General features: G+C 46.4%; 1 protein-coding gene across 1 annotated transcript; it reads left to right on the forward strand.

Moving 5' to 3' along the window:
* The first annotated feature begins 3,233 nt into the window (after positions 1-3,233).
* Positions 3,234-6,384, forward strand: LOC147974216 (uncharacterized). Its single transcript, XM_087519419.1, has 3 exons — positions 3,234-3,576; positions 4,707-4,781; positions 6,101-6,384. The coding sequence occupies exons 1-3, from the start codon at positions 3,249-3,251 to the stop codon at positions 6,199-6,201; spliced, it is 504 nt and encodes a 167-aa protein (XP_087375545.1). The 5' UTR covers positions 3,234-3,248; the 3' UTR covers positions 6,202-6,384.
* The last annotated feature ends 5,253 nt before the right edge of the window (positions 6,385-11,637 follow it).

An 11,637-nucleotide genomic window follows, 5' to 3' on the forward strand; every position in this document is an offset into this window, starting at 1 on the left:
GAAAGTTTTCACGAGTCATACACTTCTGGTATTTTTCCAGATAAAATTTCAACACTACAACTTCTTCTAAAGTGAGAAGTGAATGAAAGGTTATGCATTGGAGAAGTGGGAGTCGACCTTGAACTTTGTGTTCATGCGCATGGACACGATGCAGATCTTATCATTAAAGCTTCTCTTAAATTAATTATTCCTTTGGTATAAGTTCATCTTATATCTGGGATCTGGCCTTTGTAATCGTGGTTCCGATCATGTTTTCCTTTAAATGCCATTTCGCGTGCAAGTTTAAGCGCTTGTCTTCTGTAGAGCAATACCCCAGTCCAACCTCTACTTCGATCTGTCATCGAGTATTACCCCCTCTGGCATCTCGAGATTATCACGGAACTGCATAACTTCTTATGAGTTCTTCTTCAAGTATTATTTGACTTCCGATGCATCATCATTTGACTTGATGTCATCGCCGACCGATTACATCTTCATGAAATCTCTCGACAAATGTGTCATGGTCATCATCAACATCTTGAGCTCTCCCAAGATATATATATCGAATTCTTGATGAGAAATACCATCCTCGCCCCTCAATGGTTTGTGTTATCACCGACCACTTTATTGCCTCCCGTTCAACACAAACTTATTCGTGTTTTGTGTTATACCTTGAGATCCTTGCTATCCAGCATTTGTTCTCCATTACCTTGGAGTATTACCATCTTTTATGTCAAGAATGTCGTGAGAATTTCATCACCTCTTAAAAAATTCTTGGTATAGTGATACTTCTCACCATCACCATTCTTTCTTGGTCCCCGTGTTGATTCCAACAAGTGAACGGTGTTGTTTGGATTCTTCCCTTCTAGCAACCCTATTGCTTGGAAGTTAATGGTCGGTCGTTCATTCTTAGACTATTGATTACTAAATCACCATTCTGACATTGGTCGTGCAACCCTACCCATATTTCGGGCGCACCTTTCAACCAATGTTTAATTGTGTATGTTTTCCTCTAGCATACATCATTATATCTTTTGTTCTGACAAATGTTATATCCTTGTTCACATACTTGTGGAAATACATCTTTTTGGAAACCTCGATGAATTGTCGCTGAGTTCATCAGATACCACCTTATCCCTTCATTGGTTTAATGATGAGCTCCTATTTCGGAACTCGCTTCCATAGTAGATTTCCCGAGAATCTTACAACGTCGTCTCGTCAATTCATTTTGCACTTTTCCTTCTCAGGATCCTTAGTCCGAGGTATCCTAACACCGATCAGATCTGAATCTCGGTCAGATATGATGGTTGGAACATTTTTCCAAGAGTTATAACACTGGTCTTTTATGACCCGGTAAGGTGATGGCATGTCCAGCACACCTGGCCGGATGACCTGCTGTTATAGTTTCGTTATTAGCAAGGTTGACCATTCTTCCCTGAGGAAATTATAATACTTATTCTATAAGTTGATCCTGATGGATCCCTTATGTATCCATAGCCCGATCTTTACCTGTTGACCATGTCAATGCTATCTCGAAGCATGTCGGTGGTACTCCGATCATCAATAAGAACATTTGAAGCACAACGTTGAATTTTCTTTATCATTTATCCAAACACCATTGTATGGGTAATGTCATGAAGTTTCTCTCCCCTTTCCTAAAGGGTCTTCTACATTATATCCTGTTGTGGATATCATGCTCTGTTTGTCCTTAGCGAAGGATATACCCCTGAATAATGTGTTTAAACACATTTTCCTTTCCATTGCTCTATTTAATCTGATGATCACATTTTCCTTTCCATTGATTTGTTTAATCTTCCTCGTGATCCATATGATTTAAGCAGTAATATTCTTCTGCTTAACTAAACACCTTGGTGTACAACCGTGTTAGTAAGACCCTGTTTCTATTGTTGATGACATTCCGGTAACCACCGATGGATGAGAACTTTGCCTATTGGTCCGCCTCATTGAACGAGCAGGAAAAATGGTTCTCTTCGTCCCTCGCCCTTGGTACCGATGTTGTTGTCGACATAACCGACAGACTAACCTCTGACATGCCTTGCCTACATGACCATGCAAGATGTCAACACCCTTCCTACTTTTAACCCACATGGTGGGCCCATAACCCACAGTTCCACAGGATCGAAACCTGACTCTCCTGTACACCCTGTTGTCGAAGTTATTCCTCGAGCTTGACTTCATATGTAATTCACGGGCCACCTGCCTATTGATCTATTCTGGTATAAGATGCAATACTTATTCCCGATTGCTTTGAGCCCCTTTCACTCCCTGTTTCAGGCATCGAACGGTTGCCTGCCCGTTCGAAACTTCTCATGGTACCTTCTTATTTTGCTCTCGATAATTTCTTCAATTTCAATTCGAGAGTTACTTCCACCACCTTCCCTGATGTTATCAACCAGATAGCCAACCTTGCAGAGGTCTGTTTTCCTGGAGTTACCCCTTGTCCTTCGTATATACGATGAAGACTCCGAAGAAAAGATGACGATTTCATCATGATGACCCGAAGCAGCAAAATGAAGACCTCACGTAATGGATCAACCTCTTCGAGAAGAGCAACCAAGACCGAGAACACTCGCTAGAATTTCTTAACCAGAACCTTCCCCCTTTACTTCGCCTCTTGAATCTCGAGACGAGATTTCTTGTAGTGGAGGAGAATTGTGACGCCCGGATAGTTAAGATACAGTAACCACATACGAATGGAGCCATGTCATCACGATTAATTTTCTAAACCTCACCTTGATCCAAATCGAACTCGAATTCAAATTCAAATGCAAGTCAAATTATTAAATTTTGAAATACTAAAATAAAAATGTAGGCTGGGTTGCAAAAATTCACTAACTAATGGTCATGAATAATCCAATATTATTTGAATTATTAAAATGCCCTTAAACTATTTTCAAACTGGTCCAAACAGCCCCAAAATAAATCCTTTCATTTTAAACCAAATTCAAATGGGTTCAAATAATCTTCGAACTTTTTGAGGCAATGCAGAATATTGCATAATAATTATTTTGACAAGTTATACATTCTACTAAATTCATTTAGTAACCCAAAGGAATGCAAAACATCTGAGAAAATACAAATCAGAAATAAGAAAAGACTCTCTTTCACTTTAGCCCAACCGCTACTATGCACTGGCCCAGCCCAATGGGGGTCATCCCTTTTCCCTGTACGAGACAGAGGTCGTGGCACACATCCAACCACCATGGCTGCCACTGGGCATGCGTGTCAGCCATCCTGCGCTTCCCCCGATGGATAAGACGCCATCGACCCCCCCTGCGAACCCTAGCTACCTCATTCCTCCCCCACGCGCCGCTCTCTTCCTCCCCCGCATTAGACCGCCACCACCGTCACCATGGCCGTCGTCGTCTATGTGCTCACTGTCACCCCCGTCGCCTAGGACCGCGCCAGGAGCCTCGCCGTCGTCCGCCTCGTCCTCTCCGACCACCACCTCGAGCTCGGAGGCACCTCACCGACGGGATCGACGCGTCTTCCTCGCCTACGGCCGTCGCTGCCCCGCGCCCGATCTACCTCACTGGAGCTCCTCCGCCCCGTCGGACGCGTCCTCCGCCTTCCCCTATGAGCGCAACACCCATTCCCCTCGTTTCCCCCTCTGTTCGTCGCTCTGTGGCGCTGCCCAAATTCCGGCCGATGGCTGCGGCCCCCACGACCGCGTCACGCTCACCGCGCTCGAGCCCTGCGTCCTGGCCGCCCAGTGTGCGCGCTCGGCCGCCGGCCACGCCCGCGTACGCGTGCTGCGCTCCCACGCGCGCGAGGCCCCGCCCCTGCTCGCCCGCTGGCTCCTCCTCGTGGTTGCGCCTTCATCGTGCTCGTCGATGTTGCCTGCTACTGCTTGTGCCGCTGCTGCGTCCTTGCTGCTGCGTATTGCCGATGCTGCTGCTATTCCTGCCGCTAGGTGCCCCCTGCTGCTGTCGTACTACTGCTGCCACTAGGTGCCGCCGCTGCCCGCCGTTGCCTGCTGCTGCTGGCCACGGCCATGGCCGTGTGCGCCAGTGTGTGTGCGTGATGTGTGCGTAGTTGTGTGTGTGAGCGCGTTGTGTGTGTGCGTATGTGTGTGGATGAGGCTGATCCTGGTTAGGTAGGTTAGCTAATTAGTAGTTAGGCTAAGTAGTGGTTAGGTATAGTGTAAATGACATGTGGGACCACCCTAGTTAATTACCATTTTATTAAACAAAAGACAAATGACACACGGGACCCACTTACACTATTCATATGTTGACCAGTCAACCTTTGACTGGGTAAACCCAACCCCACTGGCCCCACTGTCATACTCACATGCTAGGGTAGCACTAGGTGACAAAGTATATTCTGTTTTTAATTTTGAATTAAATTAAATCCAGAAAATCTAGGAAATGATTAAATCTTTATAAATTAATATAAAATAATCCGTAACTCGGATGAAAAAACTTTGTACATGAAAGTTGCTCAGATCGGCGAGACGAATCTAGGTACGTAGCCCGTTCGTCCGCCACGCGTCCCTAGCATAGTGAACCTGCAACATTTCACTTTCGGTTCATCTGTCTGAAAACGCGAAACGCCGGGGATACTTTCCCGGATGTTTCCCCCCTTCACCGGTATCACCTCATACCGCGTTAGGGCACGCCTAGCATCACGCTTTGCTTTGTCATGCATCGTCATGCATTTGTTTGCATTGTATTCATTGTTTCTTCCCCCTCTTCTTCCGCTAGACACCGAGACCGACGCCGCTGCTACCCAGTACGACTACGGTGTTGACGACCACTCTCTCTTGCCAGAGCAACCAGGCAAGCCCCCCCACCCTTGATCACCAGATATCGCCTACTCTTCTCTCTACTTCTTGCATTAGAGTAGTGTAGCATGTTACTGCTTTCCGTTTATCCTATCCTGATGCATAGCCTGTCCTTGCTACTACTGTTGTTACCTTTACCTGCAATCCTACATGCTTAATATATGATGCTAGTGTTCCATCAGTGGCCCTACACTCTTGTCCGTCTGCCATATGCTATACTACTGGGCCGTGATCACTTCGGGAGGTGATCACGGGCATATACTATATACTATACACTGTTACATTACCTGTGATACTGTTCAGAGATGGGGGCTGAAGGGGCAGGTGGCTCCATCCCGGTAGAGGTGGGCCTGGGTTCCCGACGGCCCCCGACGGTTACTTTGAGGCGGAGCGACAGGGCAGGTTGAGACCACCTAGGAGAGTGGTGGGCCTGGCCCTGGTCGATGTTCGCGGATACTTAACACGTTTAACGAGATCTTGGTATTTGATCTGAGTCTGGCTACTGGCCTATACGCACTAACCATCTACGCGGGGACAGTTATGGGCACTCGACGTCGTGGTATCAGCCGAAGCACTTCGTGACGCCAGCGACTGAGCGGCGCGCGCCGGGTTGGACCACGTAACGTGACTTCCTTTGTAATGGAGGTTGCTAGGTCTGCTCTCCGGCCGCGTACGCAACGTGCAGGTGTGCTATGGGCGATGGGCCCAGACCCCTGTGGCTTAGGTTTAGACCGGCGTGCTGGCCTCTCTGTTGTGCCTAGGTGGGGCTGCGACGTGTTGATATTCCGAGGCCGGGCATGACCCAGGAAAGTGTGTCCGGCCAAATGGGATCGAGCGTGTTGGGTTATGTGGTGCACCCCTGCAGGGAAGTTAATCTATTCGAATAGCCGTGATCTTCGGTAACAGGACGACTTGGAGTTGTACCTTGACCTTATGACAACTAGAACCGGATACTTAATAAAACACACCCTTCCAAGTGCCAGATACAACCGGTGATCGCTCTCTCACAGGGCGACGAGGGGAGGATCATCGGTTAGGTTTATGCTATACGATGCTACTTGGAGGACTTCCGTCTACTCTCTTCTACATGCTGCAAGATGGAGGTTACCAGAAGCGTAGTCTTCGAAAGGACTAGCTATCCCCCTCTTATTCCGGCTTTCTGCAGTTCAGTCCACATATAATAGCCTTATTCCAGTTGATACCAATGCATACATATGTAGTGTAGCTCCTTGCTTGCGAGTACTTTGGATGAGTACTCACGGTTTCTTTCTTCCTCTTTTCCCCCTATCCCTTCTACCTGGTTGTCGCAACCAGATGTTGGAGCCCAGGAGCCAGACGCCACCTTCGACGATGACTCCTACTACACCGGAGGTGCCTACTACTACGTGCTGCCCGCTGACGACGACCAGGAGTAGTTTAGGAGGATCCCAGGCAGGAGGCCTGCGCCTCTTTCGATCTATATCCCAGTTTGTTCTAGCCTTCTTAAGGCAAACTTGTTTAACTTATGTCTGTACTCAGATATTGTTGCTTCCGCTGACTCGTCTATGATCGAGCTCTTGTATTCGAGCCTTCGAGGCCCCTGGCTTGTAATATGATGCTTGTATGACTTATTTTATTTGTAGAGTTCTATTGTGATATCTTCGCGTGAGTCCCTGATCTTGATCGTACACGTTTGCGTGTATGATTAGTGTACGGTCAAATCGGGGGCGTCACAGTAGGCTACGCTAAACAGCTACTTTGCCGTCTGCTACTGATGGAAAAGTCTTTGCCGTCTGCGGCGGACGGCAAAGATAGCGGACGGCAATAATTGCGCTGTCAGTCCGTTAAGTGGCTAACGGCAGGCCTTTGCCGTCCGCCGCTGATGGCAAAATTGCTAGGGTCTTTGCCGTCCGCCGTATGATGTCATCTACACGTCACTACATGGCAGGTTCTTTGCCGTCTGCCACTGATGGCAAAGTCTTTGCCGTCTGCCATTGTAGGCAAACTGACCAAATGGGTCAGCTCCCAGGAAGCACAGTTGGATGCCACGTGTCTTCTTTGCCGTCCGTGGCAGACGGCAAAGAGCCCGTTGCCGTCGGTGGCAGACGGCAAAGAGCCTGCATATTGGCTCTTTTATCTGTTTTTTATTAAATCCAACAATTTTCATCACAAATATATATGACATATATAGATATATTTCAAAAGGCAATTACAGAGCAAACATATAAGATATCCAACACATAACTTCATCGTTCAACATAGAGGCATCCAACCATATATATTACAATAGTTTCATCCAACGATACATGCATAGTTCAACGATACAAAAGAAACAGAGAAAGGGATAAGGAGCACTCCATCTATGCAAGCTTTCGTCAAGTGAATGAAATCTGCAAAATGAAAAATAAGAAAGTTAGAACAAGAAGAGTAGAACAAGAAGAAGAGTAGAACAAGAAGAAGACTAGAACAAGAAGAGTAGAACAAGAAGAGTAGAACAAGAAGAAGAGTAGAACAAGAAGAGTATGTCATTTATGAGCTAACTTACGTGAAATGGATCATATATGAGCTAGCTAACTTGAAATGGGTCGTTCAAGAGCTAGCTAAGGTGAAATGGATCATTTATGAGCAAACTTAGTTGAAATGGGTCGTTTATGAGCTAACTAAGGTCAAATGGATCGTTTTTGAGGTAACTAAGGTGAAATGGATCGTTTTTTAGCTAACTTAGGTGAAATGGATCATTTATGAGCTAACTTAGTTGAAATGGATCGTTTTTGAGCTAACTTAGGCGAAATGGATCATTCATGAGCTAATTTATTTGAAATGGATCTTTTTGAGCTAACTTAGGTGAAATGGATCATTTAAGACCTAATTTAGGTGAAATGGATCGTTTTTTAGCTAACTTAGGTGAAATGGATCATTTATGAGCTAACTTAGTTGAAATGGATCGTTTATGAGCTAACTAAGGTCAAATGGATCGTTTTTGAGGTAACTAAGGTGAAATGGATCATTTTTTAGCTAACTTAGTTGAAATGGATCATTTATGAGCTAACTTAGTTGAAATGGATCGTTTTTGAGCTAACTTAGGTGAAATGGATCATTCATGAGCTAATTTAGTTGAAATGGATCTTTTTGAGCTAACTTAGGTGAAATGGATCATTTAAGAGCTAATTTAGGTGAAATGGATCGTTTTTTAGCTAACTTAGGTGAAATGGATCATTTATGAGCTAACTTAGTTGAAATGGATCGTTTTTGAGCTAACTTAGGTGAAATGGATCATTTATGAGCTAATTTAGTTGAAATGGATCTTTTTGAGCTAACTTAGGTGAAATGGATCATTTAAGAGCTAATTTAGGTGAAATGGATCATTTTTTAGCTAACTTGGTGAAATGGATCGTTTATGAGCTAAATTAGTTGAAATGGATTGTTTATGAGATAACCTAGGTAAGATTGGTCATTTTGGAGTTAACCTAGGTGAAATGGGTCATTTTAAAGCTAACGTAGGTAAAATGGATCATTTAGGAGCTAATCTAGGTAAAATGGGTCATTTTTGAGCTAACTTGGATGAACTGGATCATTTATAAGCTAACCTAGGTAAAATGGGTCATTTTAGAGCTAACTTAGGTAAAATGGATCGTCTATGAGCTAACTAAGCTAATTATGCAATTTTTGACATAAGTAAGCTAAGTACAGATCGTTTTAGAGCTAACTTAGGTAAAATGGATGGTTTTGGAGGTCAGTAAGCTTATTAAGTCATTTTGGAGGTGAAGAAGCTAAGTCTAGGTCATTATGGTAAGCATTGGAGGAAATAAAGCTAAGTCTAGGTCTTTATGCATGTGTTAAGCAAAACACTAGATAAACTTACCAAGATCCAGGAGGTGTAGGAGCGGGGTGGCTCGTGTCGGTAGCTGGAGAAGGATCGTGCGATGCTTGTCTGGAGTTACGCTGCACCAAAGATCATTTCCAATGTCTTGTTAGGATGATGACACTCAAATGTTAAGACTAGCAAGTAATGTCCATTCAAATAAAACTCACCGTGGTCCCAGGAGCAATCACTGGCATCGGCGGAGCGGTCTGACCTGTCTTCTCGCACACAGACTGCACATTTGGTTTTGACGACTCAGTCATACTAGTTAGTAATGAGAAAAACACTACATGAATGTTTTGGCTAATCTGCAGAAGAAACTTACCACAAGGAGCTCGTACATGGCCCTTGCCTGCATGTCATTCCGTGCCCTCTCCTCCTCCATCATCTTTGTCGTCCTCTCCTCCAACTCCCGCTGCCTCTCCGCCGCCTCCGCCAGAAATTTCTCCGTTCTATCTCTCTCACGCTGTATAGCAGCCTGCAACACCACTCACATGACCATTTGTAATCATTGATGGAAGCGCACACAATGTAATGGAGAAAGATAAATGAGTACGTATCACTAACCTTGATGGCGAGTTGCACTGGCCGTTCACGAGGCCTTATCTCAGGAGCGGAGCTCGACTGGCGCGCCTTGATCTCCGGGAGAGTGCTAGGACAACGGATAAGTCCATCTCCAATGGCTATGGAGCCATGGGACCTCCCGCCACCAGATATCATCAATAGCTCTGGATCAATGGGACCCTGGCTCGGGTTAAAGTCCTCCCCTTTCCTCGCCTTCCCCTCATTTCTATATCTCACGAGCTTGTTGTGGGAGGAGATGTTGGTGAAGTTGTTTGCATCATCGAGGTCAGACTGAGAGAAAGCCTTGACTTTCTTGAAAGAGGCAGTGTGGGCCATGGCATACAGGTCGTACACCTCTGGCACCTTATCCGCCTTATTGTAGCGTTCCTGAAAGAGAGAAACAATGAAAATTAGTAATTAAAGGGCTCAAGCTAGAATGATGAATGAATTGCATGAATCATGAAGCAAACCACATACCCAGTTGCGCCCGAACTGATATAAGTTGGAGCTGCCTTGATGGTGTGGCACACCTTCCATTTGGGCACGTTTGTCCTTGGCCTCGTTGTGGAGGGCTAGCCATTGTTTTGAGCACCACTCATCGACCAACACCTCCCAACAATCCATCCGATCCGCACACCATCTCGGAGGCGCCTAAGTTAGCAAATAGAAACTTGAGTGCTACGGCTAAGAATTACTAAATGAAGGAACTTAAGTAGAGAAGGCCTTAAGAATTACCTTCATGTACTGCTCCTTACTCAGGAACTTATCGCGGCACGCCGGCTTGGTCTTCTTGATACCACGCAAGGCGTAGTAGTCTCGAACAGCCTGCACCCGAGCCTCATGCGGTAAGTTCTGGAGTAGGCGCTTGCAGACGTTCTCGATAACATGTGCCGCGTCCTCCTCGTATCCCTCCTCACACCTGTAGAATGTCTGCAATCAAATGAGACAATATTGATTAGTACAATTAATAACTAGCTAGTTGAAGATTTTTAAATGTGTAAAGGAGAAATTACCCAAAACTTTCTGATCACCATGTCTGCCCTCGTGTCGCACATGACACCGTCGATAATCTCATCCGGCGGGGCTGGGGCAGCCACGTAGTGCTCCCAGCTCAATCCAAGCTCTGGAAGCCGACCCTCACCATGCAACGTGACAAACCCCGGGAAGTTTTGCCGGCAAAGAACTCCAAGGACGGAGTTGGGCCGGCGGACACTATGATGGTGGTCCCAACCCCTGCAGCATGACAAGGCCAACGCATTAGTTATTTGAAAAAACGTGAATGCACAAGGTACAAAAATATTAAATGCACTTACGTACGTCTCCCCATCAGGGAAAATCAACCACCTCTGCTCGCGGGTCACCGGCACGGACGGGAGCCGTGTAGCACCACGCTGGTAGACGGTGCCCCCCTCCTCCTCAAGATCAGTCGGCTCCCCGCCATCATCAGCATGGCCACTTGGCTCCTCGGGCTGATCCGGCCAGGTACCCCATCCGGACGTGTGCTCCTCCGGGGTCACGTGGGCCGAACTCTCGTGGGCCGAAGGCCAGTCGACCCGAGGCTCGTGGGCCCAAGACCCGTGGACCGGAGGCTCGTGGACCGGAGTCCGTGTAGCCTCCTCCTCGGACGAGTCCACCCTAGCAGTCACGTGCTCAGGTGAAACAGCCGGGGGTGGCGACGAGGAAGGCGCCGTAGCAGTCACCCTACCTCCTCTCCCACGACCACATGCCCCACCTCCTCTCTTCCTACCTCGAGCTCGTCCCCTGCTGGGCACCGCGGTCGACGAAGAAGGGCCCGGCGGTGTGGCCATACTGTCTAGCAACGCTTGGCGGAGAGGTGCGTCTGGAATGGAAGACCTCAAACCACGCTCCCGACCAGCGCCCACCATCTTTCAACACCTGCCATGACAAACAGTAAACGAAATTAGTACAACATAAAAAAAGACCGACATGAATAATAATATGTGTATCACTTAAGTGTATCATCATCAAGTACAACATAAAAAAATGTAATACCTGACACTACTAATAATCTCGATCAGTATCATCAATAAATGCATAATCATCATCATCACTATAATCAATGACGGGCTCATAGGGTTCATTGGCATCAACATGTGCAAGGCCACCTTGACGTAATCGGTCAAGCATTGACAGGTCATCCGCAGCAGTAACCTCTTCTTGTTCCGGCTCTTCTTGTTCCTCCTCTGGGGTGATGTCGGATTCATTGTCGCTGTCTACTTCAATGTTTTGGGGTGAAGTGTAGCGGTTCTTGAAACGCTTTTTGGAAAGACGTGTCTCTTGGAAGAATTCTCCTTCATATGTGTCTGGGTTAATGTGAGGTTCATAATCCTCTTCCTTTGGGGGAGAAAGTCTAGCACGGGGCAGCACTTCATAAGCGACATCCCAACCTTTCAGATTTGGATTAGTTTGGCAGGCCCACGGTAGA

This window comes from Triticum urartu, chromosome 4A (assembly GCF_056163025.1).
Source record: "Triticum urartu cultivar PI428250 chromosome 4A, HENAU_Tu73, whole genome shotgun sequence".
In the NCBI taxonomy this organism is placed as follows: domain Eukaryota; kingdom Viridiplantae; phylum Streptophyta; class Magnoliopsida; order Poales; family Poaceae; genus Triticum; species Triticum urartu.

Coding starts and splice junctions, on each gene's coding strand:
- LOC147974216 (XM_087519419.1), top strand. CDS start 3,249: ATGGATAAGACGCCATCGACCCCCCCTGCGAACCCTAGCTACCTCATT. Junction 3,577..4,706: donor CGCGTCCTCCGCCTTCCCCT/ATGAGCGCAACA, acceptor TTCTTCCGCTAG/ACACCGAGACCGACGCCGCT. Junction 4,782..6,100: donor TCTCTTGCCAGAGCAACCAG/GCAAGCCCCCCC, acceptor TGTCGCAACCAG/ATGTTGGAGCCCAGGAGCCA.